This window comes from Citrus sinensis, chromosome 5 (assembly GCF_022201045.2).
Source record: "Citrus sinensis cultivar Valencia sweet orange chromosome 5, DVS_A1.0, whole genome shotgun sequence".
Classification (NCBI taxonomy): Eukaryota; Viridiplantae; Streptophyta; class Magnoliopsida; order Sapindales; family Rutaceae; genus Citrus; species Citrus sinensis.
The window spans coordinates 33,438,465-33,465,424 of NC_068560.1; the positions used below are offsets into that span (position 1 = coordinate 33,438,465).

The 26,960-nt window shown below is 34.8% G+C and overlaps 2 protein-coding genes across 9 annotated transcripts; one reads left to right on the forward strand and one right to left on the reverse strand.

The window, feature by feature from the left end:
• Window positions 1-44: 44 nt before the first annotated feature.
• Window positions 45-15,326, forward strand: LOC102624482 (histone-lysine N-methyltransferase ASHH2). Of its 5 annotated transcripts, none has more exons than XM_052441936.1 (19): window positions 45-248; window positions 425-484; window positions 592-4,776; window positions 4,910-5,177; window positions 5,825-5,991; window positions 6,099-6,169; window positions 6,983-7,114; window positions 7,215-7,331; window positions 8,227-8,319; window positions 9,392-9,469; window positions 10,262-10,318; window positions 10,835-11,639; window positions 11,728-11,783; window positions 12,175-12,254; window positions 12,387-12,469; window positions 12,593-12,672; window positions 13,048-13,127; window positions 13,821-13,866; window positions 14,045-15,326. In XM_052441936.1, exons 3-19 carry the CDS (start codon window positions 660-662, stop codon window positions 15,176-15,178), a joined length of 7,464 nt encoding a protein of 2,487 aa, XP_052297896.1. In that variant the 5' UTR covers window positions 45-248; window positions 425-484; window positions 592-659; the 3' UTR covers window positions 15,179-15,326. The 5 variants fall into 5 exon arrangements, with proteins under 5 accessions (XP_052297896.1, XP_052297897.1, XP_052297895.1 ...); XM_052441937.1 differs by having other exon boundaries at window positions 723-4,776; XM_052441935.1 differs by having other exon boundaries at window positions 425-4,776.
• A 1,620-nt stretch (window positions 15,327-16,946) lies between these two features.
• Window positions 16,947-19,495, reverse strand: LOC102625138 (glutathione S-transferase TCHQD). Of its 4 annotated transcripts, none has more exons than XM_006472797.4 (3): window positions 19,241-19,495; window positions 18,383-18,623; window positions 16,947-18,045 (listed from the first exon to the last, which is right to left on the reverse strand). In XM_006472797.4, the coding sequence occupies exons 2-3, from the start codon at window positions 18,589-18,591 to the stop codon at window positions 17,451-17,453; spliced, it is 804 nt and encodes a 267-aa protein (XP_006472860.2). In that variant the 5' UTR covers window positions 18,592-18,623; window positions 19,241-19,495; the 3' UTR covers window positions 16,947-17,450. The 4 variants fall into 4 exon arrangements, with proteins under 4 accessions (XP_006472860.2, XP_015384135.2, XP_006472859.2 ...); XM_015528649.3 differs by having other exon boundaries at window positions 18,383-18,717; XM_006472796.4 differs by having other exon boundaries at window positions 18,383-18,703; window positions 19,241-19,494.
• Window positions 19,496-26,960: the final 7,465 nt, after the last annotated feature.

The window sequence follows — 26,960 nt, forward strand, 5'->3', positions numbered from 1 at the left end:
TCAGCATCGGATTTATAGAAACCCACCCTCTCTCGCGCCCTCGGTTGAAGCCTTCCTTTTTATTGACAACACTAACAAGCAATTCCTTTTCTCTTTCTCACTCTTTTTGTATTAAAAAAAAGAAAAAAGCGAATTTTTTGAGAGTGATTAAAAAAAAAAAACCATCACTATTCGGAGAAATAAAAATATATATATATGAAACAACCGACTTCGTTCTTCAACGCCCCCGTTGCCTCTTCTCTGAAAAGGTATTTCATTTCGGTTTAATAATTTCCTTATGATTTTTAGAACTCTTATTTGTTTGTGTATGTGTTTTTGTAATTTGTTTACGTTTTATTATTATTATTATTATTATTTTTTTTTTTTGCGTAGCTGCATTGGTTTGCAAATTTTTTTTATCTGGCCAATTTTTTCTCTTTTGCAGATAAGGGGATATTAGGGTTTTTATCTCTGCGATATTGCTGCTACTAAGAATCTAAAGCAGGTAAATTTTTATGGTTATGCTTCTTTTTTTTTTTTGAACGAAGACGCTTAACGGAGCAGACAACTTAGGGTTTTGATCGGTGATGACTAGAGCTTGCATTGTATTAGGTGGTTCGATTTTGATCAAATGAATGATTGGTATTTCTTAGTGTTTTGGGAAAGTGGAAAACGCTGGGATGGGTTCGTGTGAGAATTTGACATCAGTTGATGAACCCTCGTGTAACTCTGTTTTTGAACAGCATTCAAGCTTGGAATTTATGGAAGAACCAGTTTCTGAGCAGAGGATGTGTTTGAAAACAAGATTTGATGTGCTTGATGCTAATGTGAGTGGCAGCACGAAGTTGGATGGGCGTTCTATTGATGATACCACTCATTGTGTGAGCTGTGGAGATGCTGGAGATACTGGCATTGGTAATAAAGATGGGCTGATTGATGAGTTTCAAAATGTGGTGGGTGTGAGTTTGGAGAAAGCGATAGATGATGAATGTGGGGTTAGCAGGGTTTGCTTCATTGAGAGTCAGGAGGAAATTGGTGTTTGTAGTTCCCCAGGTAGGTGTTTAGATTTGTCTCAAGATGGAAACGATATTTATGTAAGTTCTGCTTATGTTACAGAGGCTGTTGTTGGTGATAGAGATAGGTCAGTAAGTAAGTGTGATAATGTGTCTGGGTCGGGTTTGGAGAAATTGGTTGATGAGAGTCAGAGTAAAGTAGATTCTGAGGCTGTTGTTGGTGATAGAGATGGGCCAGCTAGTGAGTGTGATAATGTGTCTGGTTCGGTTTTGGAGAAATTGGTTGATGAGAAGCAGGGGGTTTGTTTGGATGGGAGTCAGAGTGAAGTAGATGTTTGTGGCAATGGGTTGTGTGTGGAGAAAGGAGGGTTTCAAGGGGAGGATTTGGAATCATTTAAGCATCAGAAATTGCCCTTGGGAGAAGTGCCTAGCAACTGTTCACCGAGAAATTGTGATCGACGGGATAAGCAGAAGGATGATCAAGGGTTCAATTGTTCCTCTGTTGAAGAGACTGTAGAGGTTATGGGAGTGGAAACTAATGCTTTAGCTGAGGTAATGTTGGGCAATGATAACCAAACATTATCATCTGATGCCTTTGAAATGCCCTTGAAATCAATTCCTGTTGGTGGGTTGACAAGAAATTGTGTTCAACAGCATGGGCAGATGGGTGATAATATTCTTAGTTGTCTCCCTGGGGAGGAAGGGGTTATGATAAAGAAAAGTGATGAGTTAGCTGAGTTGGAGAAAGTGCCTTGTGACTTGATTATGCCTTTTGGAAGCTTTGGGATTCCCTTGACTGGATCACCTAGAAATTGTGTTCAACACGGCGATCAGAAAGATGGTAGGACTGTCAGTTGTTCCTCTTCAGAAGGGGACATGGAAGGCAAGGAAGTGAAAACTGATGCCCTAGACGGGATAGAGAAAGTTAACTGTTTCCAGATTTCGCCATCACAATTTTGTGAAATGCCTCCAGAATTATTACCCTTCACTGGTTCACCTAATAATTCTGTTCAACAGGAAGATCAGAAGAATGATAACACTGCTGGTTGTACCTCTTCTGAAGGGGATATGGAATGCATAGAAGAAAAAACTGATGCTTTATCTGGGAAAATGAAAGTTACGAGTGACCAAATGTTGCCTTCTCAATGTTGTGAAATGGATTCAGAAGCTATATCTCTGGTTGATTCACCTACAGATTGTGTTCAACTGGGTAATCAAGAGAATAATAAGAATGGCGGTTCTCTCTCCACCAAAAGTGCTAAGGAGGTTATAGAAGATAAAATGGGTACATGTGGCCAAATTTTGCCCTCACAGGGCTGTTCAATGACCCCAGAATTAATACCTAAGACTGATTCACTGAGAAATTGTACTCAACAGAATGAGCAGAAGAGCAACGAGTGCATCAGTGTTCCATCCTTGGAAGAAGAAGGGAAAAATTATGCTTCAGTTGGAATAGAGATAGATATTTGTGGGCATATGCTGTCTTTCCAGGAATGTGAGATTCGCTCAGAGTTGACACTTGTGACTGAGAAACAATTAATTGTTGAAGGGAAGAGAGATATTGTACATGGGTTAGAGAATGATAGTGGCCACCCAAGATCACCTTTAGAGCATACTGAACCGCGCATGGAATTTGCATCTGCAACAGACTTGTCATTTAGTTGTATTCAAAAAAAGGAGCAGCAGGGCATTGAGAGCTTAGCAGAAGGGAAAGCCAATCTGTCAGCGGCTGTAGAAGCTAATATGTGCAACTGCATATCAGCTTTACAGGATGGTGAAACGCCTTTCAAAGTTTTTTATGAGGATGATTTAATGAGAACTTGTGAAGGACATAAGGATCATGTGGATCATGAAAGCATTGGTCATCTCGCTGTTGGAACTGTGGAACAAAAAGATAACACTGACACATGCATCCTAGCATTGCCTATGCAGAGTTGCCAGAGCTCCTTGGAAAGTTTGCGTATAGCTGATTCACTGAGTAATTGTTCCAAGCAGAATGACCAAGGGAATAATAAGAGTGTTGATGGTCTTTCTGCAGAGAGTGCTACAGAGGCCGTGGAAGAGAAAAGTGATGTTACAACTGATATCAAGGTTGAGATTTGCAGTCAGCTATCGCCAATAGAAGAAAATGAAAAGGAGCACTCCTCCAGAGTTATTGAGAAACCAATTTCTTTGCAGTCATGCCAACCCTCTGCTGTAGACGAGAATGGCTCTTGTAAGAGTTTAAATGTTGCGGGTCTCTCTCAAAAAGATGGTTTTGGTGCTATTAGTTCTAGTGGTGCGGTTGATGGTTTTGGACAGATCGTTCATGAAGTAAAAGATGATGTGGGCACGAATTGCTTTTCTGAAACTAAATATCCTAACAGGGTATCATTATCTTCTAGAAGGAGCAGCCGTATAAGTAGATCTAGTCAGAAGACTCAGACCAAAAGGGCTGCGAGGAATTGCAGGACTAAGGCCAAAATTCAACATTCTCATGGGAGTATTGATATAATCCTCAACATTGCAAGAAGGAAGAGAAGCTGTTTGTCCAAACCAGCTCGTTCTTCTATCTGGGGGTTATTGGGCAGCATTACTCAAATTTTTGGTAAGAGTGGCATGAGTAGTTTCAATTTATCTCAGAACCAAGGATCACAAAAGGCAAGAGGTGACCATAGAAGTCAAAAGCGGAATAAGATTCAGGCTAGTGGAAGCTCATTGACCCCTAGTAAAAAATGGAATGTTTCAACTCGATGCCTTCGTTTGAAGGTTAAAGTGGGGAAGGAAATTTGTCAAAGTACTCTGAATGTTGTGGTCCCCAAGGTGGCTGACACAATGGGATCCAATGATATTGTTGTTGGTGATGACATTTCTGAGTCATACCCTACAAAAAATTCTGAGTTTCCAATATTAGCCCATGAAGATGAAGATATATTTGGGGAAGAGGGCACTCAAAGACAGTTTCAGTGTTTGGATAGTAACCCGGAGGAGGTAGTGAAACACCCAGGTGACTCTATCTTGGATGTGCACTTTGCAAGTCAGGAATTGAAGGCCACTGTGATTACAGACAATGCAGCCGGGGATGTTGCAGATGGTAATTCTGCCCATAAAGGGGTTGGAATATTGGGTGGAGCAAGTGAGAACAATTATGTGGATCCTGGGACTTCACCAGATTCTGAAGTTATCAATACAGCTCCTGATTCTGAAGTTGGGACTAGAAGTAAAGAAGGCTCGCATAAAGTTGTTTTGACTTCTTCTGAAATCTTTGCTGCTCCTGGAAATGTCACCAGCAGCCGGAGAGGGAAGAAGAAAACTAACCTCCTTTTTGCAGGTAACTGTAGTCTGCATGACGATTCACCTGTTGCAGCCAGCAAAGTTAAACCACCAAAAAAACGTGGCGGCAGACAGAAACTGGAAGATGGTAGTCACTCTAGTGATTCTCTCGTTGCATTTCCTGTCACTTATGCTTCAAGTAATTCATCAAGCGGCAAGGAATTTTGCAGCGAACTGTTGCCTTCGAGAGACAGTGAACCTGGAATCATTGAAGAGGCTATGGTTCCTTCAGTTAAATGCAAGGGATCTGAGCTTAGCAAAAGTTTTAAATCAGGTGGAAGGAAAAAGGGAAGGTCCAAAGTCTCTAACTCAGCTAAGAGCAGGAGAAGAAAGGCTTCTACACAGAGGGGAAACAAACGGAAGTCAGTCAACAAGAATGAAGTCAAGGAGAAGGGTGTTTTAGCTGCCAAAAGAAGGGATGAAGGTGTTTTGGAGCTGGTTGAGGAAAAAACAGAAGTTCGACCACAAATAGGTATTGGAATGTTTAAGTTTTATGATTCTGTGAAGAAAAAATGTTTACCCAACAGATGCTGAACTTTTTTATTTAGCCGGACCTCAACACGTTATCTGTTTGATTGTTTAATCTTACTGTTTTCTTCTTATAGTTCTCTTATCATGGATAGGAAAGATCTTTTTTGTTTCCCAATTCATTCAAACTAATGCTGTAGGAAGCCACATTGCAGATGATATTGGGAAAACAGATTCTGGCAACAATAGTATGTCTGTTGATGTATCAAACGCGGAGATTACATCAGCTGGTGAACCTGAGCATTATTGTCCTCCCGAAAGTGCTTGGGTGCGGTGTGATGACTGTTACAAATGGCGGCGTATCCCAGTTTCAGTTGCGGATTTGATTGATGAAAACTGCAGATGGTACATATTTTTCTCGTTCGTCATCTCATATTTTTCCAGTTATGTCATAATTGCAATTTTTTTTTTTTGTGTGTGTTTGTTTTATTCAACAATTTGGCAAGTGGGGTGGGATAAGTTATTTTAGACATCTATTATGTGAACTTTATTCAAATATTTCTTTAACTACAATTTTTTTTTATTTATTTTAATTGAGCCTATGTTCATGAATTCAATTTTACAAATTCTTATAATTTTTTGTTATTAGTACCACTGCACCAGCCTTAGTGTGAGTTGTCATGATTGTGTTTGCTACCATTTAATTTGGGTTTTTTCAGTCTTGATCATTTTTTCCCCTTCTCTAGTGTTGCATCTGAATTGAGATATTTTTGAGTTCTCAAATGTTATATTCTCAATTGCATGCCAAAATCTGGTTAAGTGAAGATCTAGCATCGGTTTAGTTGTCGGTATGATTGGTTTTTAGTGTAGTTATAGCTATATTTGGCATAAGTTTCAGGACATGGAAAACTATGTTTCTTTTCATTTTGTTTCTACCTTCTGTCTTATGAAGGGCTCACTGATAGCTATCCCTCAATCTATATTTATATTTTTCTTGTATTATAATCTAATATCTCCTATTGGATTTGATATTAAATTTTTCTTTATTGAAGGGTCTGTAAGGACAACATGGATACAACATTTGCTGATTGTTCAATTCCTCAAGAAAAGACAAATGCTGATATTAACGCTGAGTTAGGCTTATCAGACTATGAAGAAGAAGACGGCCTTATAAATTACAATACATCAGGAAAGGGTTTGGATTTTCAGAGTACACCTGGTATGTGTAAGATATCTGGGCTTTAGGTTCTTAGGTTCCTTTTTCCTTTTCCAGACATTTTAGTTTTCATATTTTGACCTGGCTTTGATGTGTTATGGCTCTTCCAGGGTCATCATTTAGGCGCATTGATTCAAATGTCTTTCTTCATCGTAGTCGTAAAACGCAAACAATTGATGAGGTCTGGAACCTACTCGATCCATTGCCTATCATTTATATGGTTATTTCCATTTGGCTGTGTTACATTTATTTACTTTAGAAATATGAAGAGTTCAGTGTTCTTGCAACTGTTGTGTTTATGACTGTCTTGTGCTTATTTTACTTGGCAAAAATGCACCTAAAGTTCCATGCCTTGCTCTGTTTGTGTTCCATGCGCCAGCAGTCCTTGACATCAAACCGTCATATGCATCAAGGCTGTGTTCAAAGTTTAAAAATAAAAGCTCTTCCTTCCATTGCCAAATTGTTAGTCTCATTTGAAGAAAAAAAGAAATTTAAGGGTACATCATTTGCTACATTTACATCCATATTACTTTTCATGATCAATCTCTATTCCATTGCTAAATTGTTAATTTTAGGGTGCATCATTTGCTACATTCACAAACGTATTACTATCCATAATCGTTCTCTGTTGATTTTCTGTTAAAGATCAACCTTAATCGGAAGCTTCTAATATTACCCTAGTATAGTGATTTATTTTCTATGGATGTGTAACAGAAATGTTTTAATTGATAGGAACTGCATAATTATGATACCCGTTTCTTATCAAAAAAACCAAAAAATTGCAATACCCCTTGATTTTCTTTTTCAATTTTGCTTTTTGGCTTGGAGAAATTTTCTTATGCTATGACAAGAAGCTAGCACCTAAATTTCTTAACCTTTTTCCTTTTAGTTTTCCAATTTGTCATAGATTATGTAAAGCTGATTAAATTTCTTCCTGTTCAGGTTGTTACTAATTTTTTTTTTCCTGATCAACATGTTTGCTAAATTTAATTAGGTAATGGTTTGCCATTGCAAACCACCTTTAGATGTTCGGCTCGGCTGTAGAGATGAATGCTTGAATCGGATGCTTAACATTGAATGTGTTCAAGGCACTTGTCCTTGTGGTGACCTATGTTCAAATCAACAGGTACTTCAGCTCTTCTGTGCATATAACTTTCATTTTCTTGATCAACATATGCTGTTTTGTATATAAAGGGCAGAGTTTGAGTCAAAATGTCTGTTTACAGTTCCAGAAACGCAAGTACGCCAAAATGCAGTGGCGTCCATGTGGGAAGAAGGGTTATGGACTAGAGTCACTTGAGGATATACCGATAGGGAAATTTATTATTGAATATGTTGGAGAGGTAAATTCCTGGAGTTATCTCAAGTCAAGCATGAACTTCTTTATTGCGGCTATACAAGGACAGATTCTTAGTGCTTATTGCCACTGTTAACCTGTATGCCAAATCTAAGTAAAATTGGTCCTGCAAATTAAGTGTAAGGGTGCAATTGTTTTTATTGAAAATTTGCTGATTTTCTTTTTCTTATTATTCGTTTTCATTAGTAGAACAATGAAACTGGTGGTTGTGTTTCTATCTCTTAGAACATGATTTCAGTGGCAAATGAATCATCTTTCGAAACCATTGGCAAAATAGGAATCTTTGTTATTTAGCTTTTGCCCATTATTATCATTTGTCGATCAAAGTTGGTCTTTTTAGTTTCAGTAAAGTGATTAAATTTCTATCCTTTGTTCACGTATAACAATAATTTTTTAATCAGTGTCGGGAGTCTATTTTATTGCCTGGATTTTCTGTGAAAGAGGTTACTAATGTCTGGTATTTTGAAGTGGCTTGAACTTATACTAGTATAATTACGTTCACATATGAGTTCATCCCCCCTCTTGCATGTTTCAAGCAGGATCCTGTTAGACCTGGTGTAGGAACTATTGCCCCACTTTTGGGCTGGATGTCATCATTACTCTGGATTCCAGTTGCTGATCCATAGTTTCACATCCTTGACGTTCATGTATAGTTTGTTTATGGATAGAATAGATTCAAAATTACTTTTTTCTTTTTGGTGGCCAAAATAATATGCATCCAGTAATTAGTAATGTTAGATCTTTTTTTTTTTTTAAAAAAAGTAATTAGTAATTATAGACAATTCTATTGTAAGTCTTGCCCTTTGTGTTTTACAATTTGACTCTCTCTGGATCTATCAATCTTTATTTTATTGTCAAAATTTCTAATATATGGCAATCAGGTCCTTGACATGCAAGCTTATGAGGCACGGCAAAAGGAGTATGCGGCCAATGGTCATAAGCATTTTTACTTCATGACATTAAATGGCAGTGAGGTTTGTAATAACTTTCATAACATACTTTAATTTTAATTCTAATGATATGAGGTGATAATGTATTTCTGTTAAACAATATTTCTCATCATGCAGTGATTGTAAATGTTATGAACCATTTGTAGACTTGTAGTGGTTTGCTAGCTTCATTTTTTCCCCCTTCCCTCCTTAACCTCAGTGGATCTTTGAGTATCTTTGATCTTTTTGAAAGGTTCAGGAGTTTTTCTAGGTGCTTTCAATATTTAACTTGTTATTGAACATGAACAATATTTTTTGGGCTTCTCGCTTCTGAATATGAAGGTTTTCTTGGGTATTTTTCTATTTCCAACAAAAGTAGTTCTTGTTGTAGCAAGTTACCAGAGCATAGGCTAAATATGCCTACTGCTGAAATCTTTTATGTGTATATTATGAACCATTTTAGACTTGTAGTGGTTTGCTAGCTCCTTTTTTTCTTTTTTTGCTTTTTTTTTGGTGGGGGGGGGGGGTGGGGGGGGATGGTTAACCTGAGTGCTCTCTCAAAGGAAACAATGTTCTAGTGACCTTATTACTCAAATGTATTGAGCTTGTGATGAGTAGCAAGAGGAAAGATATCCCACTAATGATGCTTCATAATCTTGTATATGATCAATAACAAGTTAAATACTGAAAGCACCAAGAAAAACTCCTGAACCTTTCAAAAAATAAAAAATACTCAAAACATTTGACCTTGGTCATTTAAATTGAAGAATGTTTATTGCAACTTTTTTTTACCATGGAGTGAAGCTGGACCATGTATTGAAAACAACTGGACTTGTTTACCCCTGATGTTTGTAAACTTAGGCCGAGATCTAGCTTGCTCTTGGGCCTTATGATTTTCCTCCTGAGCATGGTCTGAAGAGAGTTTGATATGCTTGGTTTGAATATAGAAATTGTGGTGTTCAATGGAAATAAATATGCAAGAAGCTTTAGGAATACTCTGTGCAATGCGGATTTATGCGTTATGCTGGTTTATACCCTACTTTCCTTCGTAGCATCTGATTTTCTTGACATAATTGGTTGCATTTTAGTTTCTTATTCATTTTTTCTATTCTCTCAGGTAATAGATGCATGTGCCAAGGGAAATCTGGGCCGTTTCATTAACCATAGTTGTGATCCTAACTGCCGTACTGAAAAGGTGAACATCCATTTGAGCATCTTTTTCATGCAGTATGTATGTTGAAATTATATTTTTAGTTTACTATTTGTTGTTATCTCGTTGAAAATAGTCCACATCCACAGTGGCATTATGGGGAAATTTTTTTATACTTATTGGGATTTTTGGTTCTTGTGAGATACTGATTATGGTTCTGTGATTTCACTGGATTTGATTTGCTTTGTTCTATAAGAATAGTTCATTTTGTGGAATAAAGCCAACTTTGTTCTTCTTTAGGCATTGGTTTTAAAAGAATCTAAAGACATTTCTCTCCCCATCACCTTAAATAAATTGTCATGCATTCTGTATAAAATTTTTTTGGAATTTTTTAAAATTTTTTGTGCATCCATTTCGACTGTTCATTTTTGGCACTTCACTGTGCCTCTTTTTGCTGTCTTTGTCTCATGTGAACTTCTGGTTGATATTTTGTTCTTCAGTTGTATTTCATTTTGTTTGGTAATATCATGCTGTCTTTCTTATGGAAAGAAAAGTCAACTCATAAGTACCAAACGTTGGATAAAATATTCTGATATCATGAAATATCAATTGTAACAAACATGAATACATCAATTATAACCAATTATTGAGAGTGAGCCAAATGTCATTAGACATATTTTTTTTTTTTGAAATTTTTGGGTTTCTTATCCTTATCGTGTTAATATGGCTTCCCATTTTATTGAAATCTCCATTCTGACATCAATGCATTTGATGTATTCATGTTGGTGAAGCTTTAATCTAACAGTGTTCACTGTTTTGTTTGCTATCGCGGTACAGTGGATGGTGAATGGAGAAATTTGTATCGGACTATTTGCAATGAGGGATATTAAGGAGGTATGATTTCACCTCTCCTCTTCTCCTGAAGGGGAAAAACTTTCTCTATTGGCTGCTTCTTTTACAAGAAAAAAGTGTTTTGAAAGAGAGACTCACGAATTGTCATGAATTGGCAATGAGAGATGAGTGAAAAAAAATTGAGAGGCAGTAACTAGATGAAAGAACCATGTGTTTGTACAAGCTTCAGCAAGAAATTGTAAAATGTCTTTCTTGTATATTCCTGACAACAAGTTAAGTCAGAGCCACATAAGATGGGCTCATACATAGACCCTGGGTTGTGAGATGGCTCATTGTTTGCCATAGCTTTTCCCATTTCTGGTTTGCTACCCAATAAAGATATGTCCACCGAACTGATTGGAGTGGGTGCCTGATGGGCCAGACAGAAATTGCTATACTAGTTCTTATCCCATGCTTTTCCTTCAAAACATCGCCTTACCGAAACCTATCAGATATATGTTATTTTATTTCATGCTTCATTATTTATAGTGTGCATCCTCTAAGCCTATTATCTTTCAGGGTGAAGAGCTGACATTTGACTACAACTATGTCAGAGTGTTTGGGGCTGCTGCCAAAAAATGTCATTGTGGTTCTCCTCAATGCCGGGGTTATATAGGTGGGGACCCGCTAAATACTGAAATAATTTATCAAGGTGATTCAGATGAGGAGTATCCTGAACCTCTGATGCTTGAAGATGCTGAAACTGGAGATGGTTTCAAGACAATGTCCAGAACCAGTCCCTTTTATGGTGACAGAACACAAATTTCTGAAGCCATGGCAGAAGACACAAATAAAATGGATGATTCTGCCACAGCTGTTGGACAATTGGAGATTTCTGGAAATGTTAATGACTCTAAGAGTCAATCCATTCCTGTTATTCCCCAATTACACCATTCATTAGAAAGGGAGGATTCAAAAGGGAAATGTCCTCCACTTCAGTCACTAGAAACTTCTCTTGTGGTAGAAAATGAATCAAGCATACCTGTATCTTCCGTTCAGCAGAAGGAAACAATGAATAAAACCTCATCTGTAATCCCACAGGTGGAGACTTCTTTGCCGGCTCTGATATCTGGGAATTTGTTTACTGATGGAAGTGACACTGGTAGGAAGTCCAAGTTTGATATTGTTGAAGACAATCAAAGTTTGCCGAAATCTCATCCTCGTATAAAGACTTCTCGTAAATCTGGATCTATTAAGAAAGGCAAGGTTGATGGTAGTCCTTTAAGTGGAAATAAAGTTAAGTCGATTGCCAGCAAATCCCAGGTTTTCTTTATCAAACCCAAAAAGATAATGGAAGGTTCCTCTAACGGTCGTTTTGAAGCAGGTTAGTGATCCTCTTTTAACTTGTATTTGGGAAATGTGTTCTTGAGCAGGCTGATCATTCTAATGATAAATTGTGCTCAATGTTGCAGTTCAGGAGAAATTAAATGAGTTGCTGGATGCTGAGGGGGGCATTAGTAAACGTAAAGTGAGTAAATTCAGCATTATCCATTTTTACTATTTAAATCTAATGTTTTTTTGTTAGTTCGAATGGGGATGTCATTCTCAGTGTTGTCCGCCTTTTGGTCATTAAATGTGCTTCATTCTGATTCCTTTTGCTTCACCAAAGCACTGGTGCCATTCATTTTAAAAATTTATGTTGAAGTCTCACCTCACCTTTCACTTGTTAGTCAGCCTGCTTCTTGTGAAAAGATATTGATGGCACTGTCACGAAATCTCTAGTTTCATTTGCTTAAAGTATGCACTGTCACAATTCTTTTAAAATCTGTGATTTTAATTTTTTATTTTCCTTAAAAAATGTCCTATCATTTGTATATGCATGGTATTCTATCTTTTAAGGCACTATGTTTTCCAAACAGGACGCTCCTAAAGGCTATTTGAAGCTTCTGCTTTTGACTGCTGCTTCTGGTGGTAGTGGCAATGGCGAATCAATTCAGAGGTAATTTGAAGTTTTCCTTCCTCCGTATAGTCTTAAATATAATTTTAGATATCCAATTTTGCTATCTAAGTCTCTTTCTTATGTGAGGTCCCTGTTCAGCATTTTTTAATTTTTAGCTAATCTTTTTTGCAGCAATCGAGATTTATCAATGATCCTTGATGCTCTTCTGAAAACAAAATCACGAGTGGTGTTGATGGATATAATCAACAAAAATGGTAGTTTTTCTTTTCATTGCATGAGACGCAATTTTATTTATGCTTGTTTTTGTGGGAATAAACTAAATTATTTTAACTGCACTTCTGACTGCTAGAAAGACTGATAATTGCTCTGCTTTCCAGGTTTACAGATGCTACACAACATGATCAAGCAGTACAGAAGGGACTTCAAGAAGATTCCAATTCTTCGGAAGCTTCTGAAGGTGCTCTATCTGCGAACCCCCTTTTAACTCAATTGAACACAATTTCCTTCTTTTAAAAAAATAATAATAATAATTAATCACTACTGCAAAGTTCTGCAGGTTAATGAGCATTGTTCTTTGAATTGTTTTGTGTAGTATATCTCAATGTGTTATATATAGCATATAATTTTTGACAGAGATACAAGACTCTTTGTGCATTTTGATTCTTGGCAGCAAAATAGGTTTCACTGAGTGATTTTAGATTAAGTTGGTAGCTGGACTTTTAATTGGCCTAATTTATGTACACTGTCTTTTGGAACTTGATGATTAGCAAGTAAACTAAGTCCCGTTTAGGAATATGATGGGATAACAGCATGTGTCTACTATTTCCTGCAGGTCTTGGAATATTTGGCAGTGAGAGAGATACTTACACGGAATCATATTACTGCTGGTCCTCCTTGTCCTGGGATGGAGAGGTAAAAAATACTCTGTGTTTTCCTTATTCAGTGAATTTTCCCCTTTATATTGTGTTGTTGGTCTTGATTCAACTTAAGCTACTCTATTACTGAAACTAAGGTGGGTCAGAACCTATAGGAATTTAAATCTTTAAAGGGTTTCTGGTTATTGGATTGTATTGTTCTATGATTTAATAAGAAACGCAGAATAATAATAGATAATCAGTAATTTGAAACAAGATTTAGAGAATATAGACACATGATAGGGAACCATTCAAGCACCAGTCCAGGATCAGCAAGACAGCAGTTGACTCAAATCTGCTGCTAGGTTGTGTGGAGTCTAATTTTAGTGTCGTACCTTTAGTGGCTTTATTCCCAAAAATTGATCATACTTTAATAGAAATACTATTCAAGTACATATAGAAGCATCTTATCCTTCTGCTAAGGTTTATTTAGTCTTTTCATTTGCATGCATCTTTATGAGGAGGCAGGACTCAATATGTAACCTCACGTTTAAGTCATAGGACTTATAGAAAGAGAAAAAGAACTTCTCGAGTCTTCTTTAAAAATGACTGATTATACTACAAGAAGTTGAGGAATTAACTTGTAAGAATAATGCCAAAATCACATTGATGGATAAGCAGGAAGGTACACCCACCAACTAGTTCTATTGCAGATTTTTCATATAACAGATTAATGTGTTTCTTGGTGCAGCTTTCGGGGATCAATATTGTCATTGACAGAGCATGATGACAAACAGGTTTGTTTCAAGTTACTTTAAGTAGATCATTAATCAAGAACTTTGTTTTAGGAGATGGAGATCTTTAGATTACAAGTCATTTGCTGCAGTGCTTACCAATTTATAGATGTACCAATTGACCAAATTAAGTTTCCTGAGTGACAATGCGGTGCTAATCACTGTCCGTTGTTACATATAGGTTCATCAAATTGCACGTAGCTTCCGAGATAGATGGATTCCTAAACCTTTCAGAAAACATAGCTACAAGGACAGGGATGATAGTGGAATGGATATTCACAGGGTTGCAAACTGCAACAGGCTCCCAATGTTGCACAATCATCGGCGTGATGAAAGTTTAAGACCTTCAGAAGCAATTGATTGTGTCATGCAGTCATTGGTTGCAAAAACTTCTGTGGATACTGCTGCCAATGAGGTTGGCTCTTCCCCTGGTGCAGGAGGGTGCCAGACCAATGGCCCCAAAGTTCGTAAACGTAAAAGTCGATGGGATCAGCCTGCTGAGACAAACCTAGATCCAATCAAGCACAAGAAATTGATGCTCGAGTCGAGGGTGTTACCGAGTAGAGAGGACATCAATTGTCCTGATCATATTCACAATCACTGTAACAAAGATGAAGCTGTTAGCTCCGAAGATGGAGGACAGATCACACAAGAGGATGTTCCACCCGGTTTTTCATCTCCGTTTAACCCTCCTCTGGTTTCATCCGATTCTTCATCAACTACTGACCTGTCTCAACAAAATGTTTCACAGTTGAGATGTGCATTTGATGTGGCTATTGCACATCCTCAGGGAAAATTCAATTCCCGCCTACCTGTGTCTTATGGAATTCCATTGCATATTTTGCAGCAGTTTGGGTCATCCCAGGCTGAAACTGTTGATAGTTGGGTTATCGCTCCCAGCATGCCTTTTCATCCTTTTCCACCTTTACCCCCCTTTCCCCGTGATAAGAAAGACACTCCACCTGCCTCTGCTGTTAGTTGTAAAACCATTGATGGACCTGCAGAAGAATGGCAACAAGATAGCAATCATGCACCCCCTTGCTGTCCAGATGAAGACAATCCAAGCATGACTGGAGCTAACCAGTCAGATGCAGACATTCCGGGCACAGACGGACAACACACGTTTAAAAGAATGAGGGGATCCTCTAATGATCTGGGAAAGAGATACTTCAGGCAGCAAAAGAGGAAGGGACCCCCTTGGCTTTGGAGGAGAAATGAGCTTAGAAGTTCTTATTGTTCACAGGATGTTAGTTGTAGGGTGGATAAACCTGTCAGTAGTTTTATTCAGCGTCCACCACAACAAAATCATCATTGAATTGATTTATAGAAAATATTCTGAACAGATAATTGAATTTTCTTCCATACATTAATGTATTCTTGATTCTTTTCTTGTGGACTTTATTTATCTGTGAAAACCTTTATTCAATTTCAGAATTACAGTCCCCGCCCAAGTTATTCTGTCACAGCTGAGAAGAAAATGATGCTCCAAATTGGCAATTTGCTACTTTAGATATGATCCATTTGTTCACACCTTGAAGAGGTAGGCATTATTTTCTATGTATCAATTTTATCATATACAAATCAGAAGGCATATGAATCTTTTACAATGAGTAGAGAGAAGTAGTACTTACCTATTTGTTTGTCTCTTCCTTACAAAGATGAATTGGAATCATTTGTGCCATGCAAGATGAAGTGGAATATCGATTTTATGAGATACTGATTGATCCGGGAAAACACTTCATTTAACAAAGTTAATGCAAAATTTAATATGGCAAGTAACCTGTCAGTTGGAGTTGGTATCTAGTTTGTCTTTGGATAGGGGATGGGTGGTTTCTTTGGGGTTGGTGGATAGGGCTTCTCATAGATTATTTCCCTTTTTTATCTTTCTTATTTAATATACTAGTTTCAGTTCAAGTATCTAACTGTTTCCAGAAACTACAAAGCAATTGCTCCCTAGTTATCAGCTTAACCATCGAAATATGAGGAACACATTTTGCGACTTCAAGTTTTTTCTTTCATGATTGCAAACACTTCAGACATCCCAATCAAATGCTTTGTGGAATTTCTGAGGTTGGGTACAGACAGCAGCTCGTATTCCAGAAACTTGGTGACTTATTGTTGATAGATGCACTATTGACACAAGTTATTTTATGCTTCCACTTCTCCATGAAAAATGGGGTTGATTGTTTACCACCTTGTGTTGTGTTGCTAGAGCTTCAATTATGTCCTCAACATCGAAATGTTAACTCTGTACGTCAAGCGGGCAGGTTTTCTTTTACTGAGACATGGCCTGATGTGGTTATTTTGAATGTTCTTGCAAGTTCCTTACAGTTCTGGTTCCTGCAAGAGTATAGCAGAGAAGTGGATATTTTGAATGTTTATAACATTTAATGATTTGGTTATAATTGGTGTTCAACTCAAATTTTGGATATATATATTTTGTGCGGCTCATCTTCACTTCCATTCTGATACCTGAAGTTTGCAACAATACCTGTTGGTGAGTTTCAAACTTTGAGCTGACCCTTGCAATTTGGAAGCCTCATCAAATATGTTAGCATCTTAAGGAGTCTTTACTCTTTAGATATAATATTTGTTGGATTATTGCATGATCAATCGTCCTGCTGGTTAAAAATATGTCGGTTTTAGGTCAAAGTGTGAATGAAAGTTGAATATCTTCTGCTCGCCGGCTGTCTTATTTACTGACGTGCAAGCAGGCAACATAATGATGATTGGCGAAGTTATTAAACTGAAGTGTTTAGACTATAATTTCATGAGCCAACTATAATGAGTTCCTTTGATTTGTTGTTTCAGATGCTATGCTGGTTTATTTTAATAGGTACCCCATTTTGGCCTATAATCCTGCATTTAGTAAGTTGCCTACTTGCTTGTATCTATGCATGCTTGAGTACGAGTAGAACGGAACACTTGCGCGAAGATTTGCTGCCACTTCAGTTTTTGTTGCATAACTCGATTTGTTAAAACATTATTTGCTTTCTAATTGCATTGAGATCTTCCGTTCTTATCACCACTTCACCAAAAATAAACATTCAGATTTAAGTGGTAAAAGATTTAAGACCATGAAATAAAGTGAATTTATTTTCCACTAATTTATTTATAAACCTGTAGTAAATGTAACAAAAAATATTTTACAGATGATTGCTGCAGCAGTGCCCCCAATTCCAACTTACAACTCGTGTTGCTTCAAATTCATGGGTTATATAAACAGGAGAAAATTATGTAGCCGACAATAAAGAAACTGTATATTGATGCTCAAAAACTCCAAGGACCAGTTTAAATAAAACTTCCCACTCCACAGACCCCCAAGAAGAAAAAACGGAAAAGGAAAGAGAGAAGAGCAAAGAGAGATGCATACAAATTGTTATGTTTCCCCTCCTATCTTATGAACATCTCTAATTTGCAGCTTAAATCCAAAATGTCATCTTGTTCATCATCAATATCTTCTAAGCATGCTTCTGATTCGAACAAAGCACCACATTTTTAGTGGAGTCTTGTACTTCCTCCAGCCATCGAAGTACTTTCCTATCTCTAATTTACAGCTTAAATCCAAAATGTCATCATATTCATCATCAATATCTTCTTAGCATACTTCTGATTCGAACAAAGCACCACGTTTTTAGTAGAGTTTTGTACTTTCTCCAGCCATCAAAGTACTTTCCTATCACCATTTTATAACTAGGCCTCTGCTGCATCAAAACCCAGTACTCGGCAATGTTTGGCCGACAACTTATATACTCATCTTCCAAATCCAGAAGCTTTAAGCGTGAGAAAACCGGAATGAGCATAACATCTGCCATGGTAAATTCTTCTCCGGCTAAATATGCTGTGTCGTTCAGCTTTGTTTCGACTTCATCTAGAAGTCTTACTAGATGCTCTTTGCTCCATTTTAGAACTTCGGGGTTTTTCAACTTGTCTTCTATCTCATATGCTTCTCTTAGTTTACGATGGTAAGCACTTGCGAGATCGGGAGATTCAGCCATCCGAGCAATCACCACCCGCCTAATGAATTTGGATGTGTAGAGACGGTACTTTTCAGGGATGTGATCAAGTGTGAAAAATTTGGGGTCCCATTGTTGTATCTTGTGCATCCACTGAACAACTTCTCTGCTACTCAAGTTCATGTCATCAGCTCCCGAAGAGACCACTGAGATCCTTTCTATGTACCTGAAAATTTTCTGTATCACTTGATTTTCTTTCCATGTATCTAATAAAGATGTGTTTCAAGACATTAAAAAATTTAAACAAATAATCATCTCATAGAAAGCTGAGAAAATCTAATATATAAACAACACATGAATAAACTGAACACTAAAACAGAAAAGGCAAATTCTACTTCACAGAAGGGCTAAAAATAAACCATAGTACTCTGCAAACTCATGTCCTATCGTAAACTTTCATAAGCGTCTTTCTAATGGCTATCATGTATCATTCAAGTTAGAAATTGCTTCCAAATGCATCTGCCAAAGTAATAATAAAAAGAGAAGGTAGAGGGTGGACATACTGGATAATCTCAATAGTGTTGAAAATGATGTGAGCCCCATTCTTTAAAACAGGGAGTTTTGCTCTCGGATTCATTCTAAAGAACGAGGTGTCCATGTTCTTGCCTGTTATAGGATTGACATGGTATGATGTGTAATCAATGTTTTTCTCTTCTAAAGCGAGTCTCACCTTTTGGCTGTCTAAAGAGTATGGGTGATGGTATAGCTGCATGATTCACCTAACATCAGCTCCAGGACAATGCTCTAGAGAAAAAAGTCGAGAGCTTTGTATCAACTTTGGATTTCAGACTCGATACATTCAAGAGGAGAGAGTAAATCAAAGTCTGCAACTAAAAAGCTAAAATAATTACAACCGAAAGAGCAAATTCATCAGAAGCTAAGAGAGTTTCTCTGCTATATGAATAAATTCTACATTGATCATTATTAATCCATTACGTCATTGCTCTCAGTGCCAGAAACGCTAAGTTGACAATTCAAAAAGAACAAATAAATTATTAAAGGCATCATCATACTTGAATTTTGCACACCAGATTCTTATCCCTAAAACTCAATAATAAAAATAAATAAACGAACAAACTTCACAAAAACATCCTTCAAGACATGTTTTATTACTATAACAGAAAACAGAAGCTCTTCCAGTCCCCCAATTCGTAATAAACCTTAACATGCAGAAGTTCAACAAATATCGTAACAGCTCAAAGGTCTAAACTTTTGCGCAGACAAAACTAAAATATATGAACCACAATACAGAAATTTTTAAAGCAAGATAAAAGAAAACTCAATAGACCCACCAGGTAAAAAGCCTAAAAGAAGCATGCAGGAAATATGAATATATAATAAAGAAAGTTAACTAAACATACCCGGATGCTAAAAACTGGAAAGTTCTTGTGGAGAAAGTGTTTTAGCGTTTAGTGGGGAGGCAAAGAAGAAGAAGTAGAGGAAGAATATAAGCCTTTTCGTGGACTAAAAAGCTCAAAAAGTTTCAAGCTTGGGATTTATGCTTGTGCTGCTTCCCAATTGGACAGTGCGTGAAAAAAAAAATTTGGGAACCTCTAAGAACCAGAGGGGCTCCCACCACTACTCGCTGCAGAAACGTAAGCGTAAGTCACTCGCTGTATTTAAGTGACACCTCGATCCGCACTAGTAGAACTTGACCCTTTTTATTATTAATTTATCAACACGAAAGTAAATTCCACTCTCACTTTTGACTTTCTTTTTTTTTCGTTTATTATTTTTATAATTGAAATTTAAATATGATTTATTTAGGAATCACTTTGGAATTTTATTTTAAACTCAGTCACGATGCATGAAATGTCAAAATTATAGAACATACAGGTTAAGAGAATTTAAATTTTATTTAATTTTACTACTTTGTAGCTCGTACAATTATTTTTTAAAGATTAATCAGCACTAAATTTTATACTATGGTTACTATTTTATTAAGGTTATTAATTTCAAAAATTAATTTATTATATGTTATTAATTTTTATTTTATTTTTAGAGGTTTCATAATCATATATCACGACACGACACTATAATACAATTAAATTGATCTCGAAAATTATAAACCTACACGCTATGGGGATTGAAAATCTTAAAACATCGAAGAGCAACAAAGTACAATTGAAAACGGTTAAAAAAAAAAAGTGATAAAATTCGAAAATGGTAATGAAAAAAAGGTGAAAATGGTAATGAAAAAAACCGTCGTCCTCGCGTTAGAAATTTGGACACTGAAATTGGTGGGGGAGCGCGTGGGGTTGGGTTTTGCCAAATATGAGCGTGTAGGGCTTATGGAAAGATCGATGCCATCGCCAGTTGCGAAACCAGAAATTTAGGAGTCAAGATTCCAACAATGGCAGTTGGATGCGTCTGGTTTGGACATTTTTTTAGTTGTATTTTGTATTTGTGGGACAATTTTTTTTTTAATTTATTCGTTTAATATTATTGATATTAATTAAACATAAAACATAGTAGTAATGTTTATTCGATTCGATGTTATTTCCATTCCATGTGGTCGTTGCGTCGAGCTCCACTCTTAAGTAGTAATCCTTTCAATTAAACTATGCCATCTAATTAATCAATTTATGTATTTGGTTACTGTACCCTACCCCGTATTCTAGATAATTTAGTTGACTTCTTATATTCCTCACACGTGGCATGTGTGATGTTGTCTGCGGCATTTTGGGGGGGGACTCTTCAGATTTTTTTTTTTTGGGAATACAAAATTATAAACATTAAATTTTTATTAATTGTTTAATATTATTACGCCATTAAATTATTTTCATAATTATTATTACCAAAAGCATTGTCTATTAACATATCTCTAGTCCGTCATCATGGTTGTCATAGTTTCAATAATAATGATAAGTTACAAATTGGTGTACTTTCTTATTTAAAAAAAAAAAAAAAAATTCAGTTGACGGCTTAGGTGATGTGATGCATTATCAATGAGTTCTATGATTGAGTAGAGCATTTGATGTCCTTCTAAAATCCCTAAAAAACCCCTTTTGAATGTAATTTTTTTAAATACCCACAATTTAATTTATAAAATATAAATTCATATGTTATAATTAACCATTTTTCCATAATAATTTTAACCAAACAAATGGTTTTTTAATTACACACAAATTTTAAAATACTAAATTTATCTTGAACTTTTTTATTATATAATTTATATCTTTATATCTCTAAACTCTTATTAGTTTTCTCATGAATTATATTTTTCTATTAAAATTTGAAATATAAGCATAAATTATGAATAGGGTGGGTCTAAAAAAATTTTTAAAAGTAATTTATCTAAGTGCTTAATTGAATTTCATTCAGAACAAGAAATAAATTAATTTTTATTTAATTATTTAACTAATTTCAATTAAAAATAAGAATTTATTAGGAATTTTGAGGGAATAAGAATTAATTTCTCACTGCACCGAGCATCAATGCTCACGAATAAGGCTCTTGTGCTACTACATCCAGTTTTCATTTTGGGCTCAAGATTGCGTAGCCCAATAGTCAGTCTCATTTCTATGTCAAAACTACCGGCAGGCTTGATGGACCTCAAAAAAAAAATGATTCTCCACTTTCTTGTTAGCCAACAATTTAGCGCTGCGTATAATTAAAAAATGATTTTGGCTCGATAGGATGCCCCCACAGTAAAGAATAACCGGTGGTAATTAGATTTTTATTTTTATTTCTCAAAAAAAATTTAATGCAGTTATGTTATTAAATATGTTATATTTTTACACTTACCTTGTCTTTACTTTTATAATAAGAGTAATGATATAGTCACAAACTCTTGTATAAACTGATGTGGTATGATAAAATTGGTTCAATTAAATATTTATTGGCCCATATGATTTATTTTTATTCAACCAATAAATTAATGTAACATCAATTTGTACAAAATAAGTTTATATAAAAATTTGTAGCTGTATCATCACTCTTATAACAATACCCCAACAACAATATTTTTGACATTACTTAATTTATGAATTTATCTGTAAAAAAATTAATTAATAAATTAACCAGTAATTATTCATAAATAAAATGACCAATAAATATTAATATGAAAGAATTAGTATTTTTTTGTATCTATACAACAATTAGAGACCACATGAATGCTAAAAAATTTCTGTCATTGATACAACATAAAAAAATTGAAAGGTTTTAATTGTTTGAATATTTTTTAAAGAAGGTGAAGTCCAGCTTTAACCGGAGAGATTAATACTCCTTAACTGAATTGCTCAGTCGCCTCCTCTCCTCTTCTTTGAGGCTGAAGGTTAGAGAATTAACTATGAGAGTTGTGTATTTATTTATTTCAAATTCTAAGCTAAATTTTAATATGTTGAGACATGTCTCAATATGTGTAGGTCCGAATTTTCGATCTCGAATTATTTGCGTCGTACTTTCTTATGTAATATCATTTTTGGTAAAAATAACTAGAGGAGTTCAAATACTCAAATTACCCAGCATCGATCGATTGTATAATCATTATATCACATTAGGCATAGTAAAATATATTATGAAACAAAAGAAATTAAAACAAGACCGGAAGAAAGAAGGTTCGTGGAAATGGAAGGCCTAGTGCTGTCGGATTTGAAAATGACTTTTCTTTGACATCATCACTCTTATAATAATACCCCAACAACAATATTTTTAACATTACTTAATTTATGAATTTATCTGTAAAAAAACTTAATTAGTAAATTAACCAGTAATTATTCATAAATAAAATGACCAATAAATATTAATATGAAAGAACTAGTATTTTTTGTATCTATACAACAATCTTGCTAATAATTATTCACAAATTAATTAGTATCAATCAACTTAAAGTAATTATTAATATTCTTGTAGCAGTCTTACTAATAATTGCATATCAAAATTTATTTTAGTAAATTAATCCTAAAAGTAAAATAATAATATAAAAAATTTTACTAATTTTTATTTTACTCTGAGGCTAATTTGATGAATTGATATTTTTTTTGTTTTCATTAATGTCCTCAAAAATTTTGTTGCAAGGGTGTTATTGTACAACAAAAGAAAAAGTAAGAGTAGACACAATATATTTAATAGTAGAGGTGTCTTGAGATATTTTTTAAAATACAAAGACTAAACAAACTTTTAATCAAAATATACGGCATTTATCTATCACTATTTAAGCAAAATTAAGACCCTATGTTGTTATGGCATTATGGTGACTTAAATGCAAATTTAAATGTAAATTTGTGATGTGTGATTATTAGATAAGAATATAAAAGCAATTAAAAGTTAGCCACACATTGTTATAAATGTACATATATTACAAAATATTTATGAAAAAGAAAATACTAAGAGAGAAAACATATCAAAAGAGTGTCACAAACTCTTATCTGACATAACACTTTGACGCAGTATGTAAAAAAAAAAAAATATTTCTACAATTCAAAACAGATTCAAATCTACGCTCCTGTAGACCCTTATATGCCTGTGGCAGATAACAACTTCGGTTTTTTTTTTTTTTTTTTTTTTTTTTTTGAAAAAAAAGGGACAAAGTTTGAAGTTGGATAAACAATCAATTATACGAACTAGAGCAATTTAGTTTAGCTCATAAATATATTCAAATTAAAATAACGGAGTCGACCAGATTAATTGAGTAAGCCTAAATGCCATGCAAAATCACATGCACGGACAAGTGAAACGTACCTGCTTTGTTGTGGCTCCAACAATAAAATTTAGGTAGAAATTAATACATATGACACCCGCATAACTCCAACTATTTACAGATCATTGTCACCATCGACTAGACTTTGATAGCAAATTCATTTAGTTGTTGTAATGACAACGATTGCACTTTCCTGGCTGGCAACCCCGTATATCTATCTATATATCTCATTTCGATCAATCTTAACATCTCTGTCTTGTAACCACGAGTACAAATTGCGGCTGTGCTTAAATTGACGGGAAAATAAATAAATAAATCAATAAACTAGTGGTCCATGATATTATGTGATTAAACATGCAAGAGATGCATGGTGCGTTGCTACGATCACACAATCAATTTTGTTTTTTTGTTTTTGTTTTTCATAATGTCATTTTATATTTGAGTGATGATATAACTACAAATTATTGTACAGACTTATCTTGTACAAACTGATGTAACATTAATTTATTGGTTGAATAAAAATATAAAATAATAAAAATAAACCAAGCGGGATAAGAGATATTCAATTTAACAAATTTTATCATGACACATCAGTTTGTATAAAATAAATTTGTATAAAATTTTGTAATTATATCATTACTCTTTATATTTTGATAATAATATCATGTGAATTTGAATTGTAATAAGAAAAAGTGCAAATGTTTGATCGCGATGGGCTCCAACGGTAATAAATTGTCCTTATTGATGAATCGACGCTGAAAATGAAAGCAATTGCTTGAGCTTTTGACAAGGGTTTTCATTGATAATTAACATATATATACATATATATATATATATATGTGCTGTTATCTTAACAAAAATTAAATTAATAATCACCAAAAACACATTTAAGATGTAATGCCTTGTCATGGAAAGTAAGTTGAGCAAAGCCCACCAGCTGACAAGTTACGTTTCCTTTTCAGTCAGTTAAGAAATTAATTAATTGTTTGTTGAAACTGAATTAAGCGCGGGAAAATTATGTGACGTAGGGTTTGATTTGCCAAATTGCCGCTAATGCATTGTTTTCTGTTTTGTTAGTGCGTCGTTTTGGGTCTTCCAAACCCCATTTTAACGGCCCCTTGTTAGGAACACTCGAAACTCGTCTCGAAGCAAGAATCATTTCACGTAACCGCCGAATTTCCCTACACGCTTTAATTTTATTTTTATTTTTTTTAATTTCCCGATTTCTTTTCCTGGTTTTTATGCATGGGTTTGGGGGGTGAGGCCAAAGCGAGATTGAGTTTGGTTAATTAATTAATCATTTAAAACGCGGTCAACGTTTGTTGGGAAATGCGGAGACGATACCTTAATCCATGACATTGATTAGGGACTTTTTAGACCTTGTTAATTAATTCAATGGCATTATCATCGCACATTTCCATATGCTTTCCTTCATACCGCAATGACATTATTTTATGAATTTTTTTGTTTATATTTTATCTGAATGGGTAATTTTTAAAAACCTCCACTGAGATTTGGGCTTGTTGCAAGTAGATGGCGAGAATTGATTTATTTGTAAAAAATTCCCTACCGTCAGTTAAGTTTAACATTGACCGTTAGTTGACCGTGCAAAGACAATATTACCCTTAACAATAGTTTATAAACGAAAATAACTAAAAAAAACCAAAATTATTAGCTATTTTACACTTTTTAAATTATTGATATTTTCTTAAAGTTCTTATAAAAAATTAAAATTAAAAAATTAAAAAATCCTCTTTAAATTATTGATATTTCCTTAAAATTCCTACAAGAAAGATAAAATTAAAAATTTAAAAATGAAATAGTCATAATCTTTACCTATGATATTGTAAATTTTTAGAATTGTCAAGGATAAAATTGTCAAAAAATAGGGTTTGTGCTTTTTGCACCAATAATTTTGGTTTTTTTTTAGTTATTTTCGTTTACAAACTAATGTTGAGGGTAATATTGTCTTTGCACGGTCAACTAACGGTCAATGTTAAACTTAACTGACGGTAGGGGGTTTTTTACAAATAAATCAATTCTCGCCATCTACTTGCAACAAGCCCAAACTTCAGGGCAGGTTTTTAAAAATTACCCTTATCTGAATATATCTTGTAAATTAATTTTGTCCTACTTTTAATAACATCACCAGCATTCAGCAGTCAGATTGTCGGGCGTCGTCATGCCTGCGAGTGCTGTACTTAAAAATACTAACTCACCCTACATATACAGTTAATTTGGGATAACTCGGCCAAATAAAGATGTTTATTTAAAGCATATTTTAGATATTCCAATTCCAATCCCTTAATAGATTTGGCAAATGTGCCCATTATAATTGAATGAACATATAAATCCATCCCTCCAAATTGTATTTACAACTTAATAGTACAAAAGTCACCTTCCTAAGTCCTAACATCCACAGTCTTGGGCCACTGTCCCCAATTATAAGGGAGAAAACAACTAATTTATGTAAAAGAAAAATAATACATCCAGGACTAAGCTATGATTTCGTGGCCATGCATGACAGGTTGATCGGGGCCAACATAGAAACACTGAATCCCTCCAATTATTTAGTTTGATGTACTTTTTGATCAGAACCATATGCTACATACATAACACCCTTTCTCATTTATTATCATGTCATAATTACAAAGCTTTAATAATTGACTATTTAGTAGTTCCGAGATCGACAGATTATCATTTGCTTGTCTACAAAGTTTGTGATGTGGCAGCACCGTCCGTACAACGCCGGCTCGATCCTCTCTAAAATGCGTACGTACCATTCGATTATCATAATTTCGTTGCAAGATTTTTGTGCAGATTTTCATCTGTCTTGATGTTATAGAATACAAGTTAGATCCCATGTCTATTAATTGATTTTTGTTTTTGAAGATTGCGATGGCACATTACAACATATATAAGTTCAATAAATAAACTCGCCCACTAGAAAAAAAAAACATCATAATCAAGATTCCACAAGAAAAAATTTATTAAAATATACTCTTGTATTTATTATTGATTGATTACAAAGAAAATTTATTTTTTGATCATCTATTAAAAATAATATTACTTGACGAACAAAATCAAAATTTTGATTCATAAATTATTCAATTCTTTTTAAAAAAAAAATTATAGGACTATGGATCAATGAGAAAATTTCTACGAGTCTTCAAAATTTTCAAGCTCACAGTTGATTGAACACCAATGGCATGCAACGTTAACACAAGGGTTTTTTATTTTTATTATTTTAAGTACGTTGAATATTATTAAAAAAAAGAAAAAGAAAAAAGAAAAAGGTGGTTTGCGCACGTTATAGTGCCGCATGAAAATAAAAAAAAAAAAAAAAAAAACGATGCATGTGTGGATCCACCGACAGCACATGGTGACCAGAGCTTTATTTTTGTCGCACAAGTCATAAACTTGAATAAAAATGTCAATTA

What these genes read in the sequence shown, in the direction of transcription:
- LOC102624482 (XM_052441935.1), top strand. Translation starts at nt 660, where the DNA reads ATGGGTTCGTGTGAGAATTTGACATCAGTTGATGAACCCTCGTGTAAC. An exon ending in GGATTTTCAGAGTACACCTG is followed by an intron (nt 5,992 to 6,098) that starts GTATGTGTAAGA and finishes TGGCTCTTCCAG; the next exon opens with GGTCATCATTTAGGCGCATT. An exon ending in AAACGCAAACAATTGATGAG is followed by an intron (nt 6,170 to 6,982) that starts GTCTGGAACCTA and finishes AAATTTAATTAG; the next exon opens with GTAATGGTTTGCCATTGCAA.
- LOC102625138 (XM_006472797.4), bottom strand. Translation starts at nt 18,591, where the DNA reads ATGCAGCTATACCATCACCCATACTCTTTAGACAGCCAAAAGGTGAGA. An exon ending in AACACTATTGAGATTATCCA is followed by an intron (nt 18,046 to 18,382) that starts GTATGTCCACCC and finishes GAAAATTTTCAG; the next exon opens with GTACATAGAAAGGATCTCAG.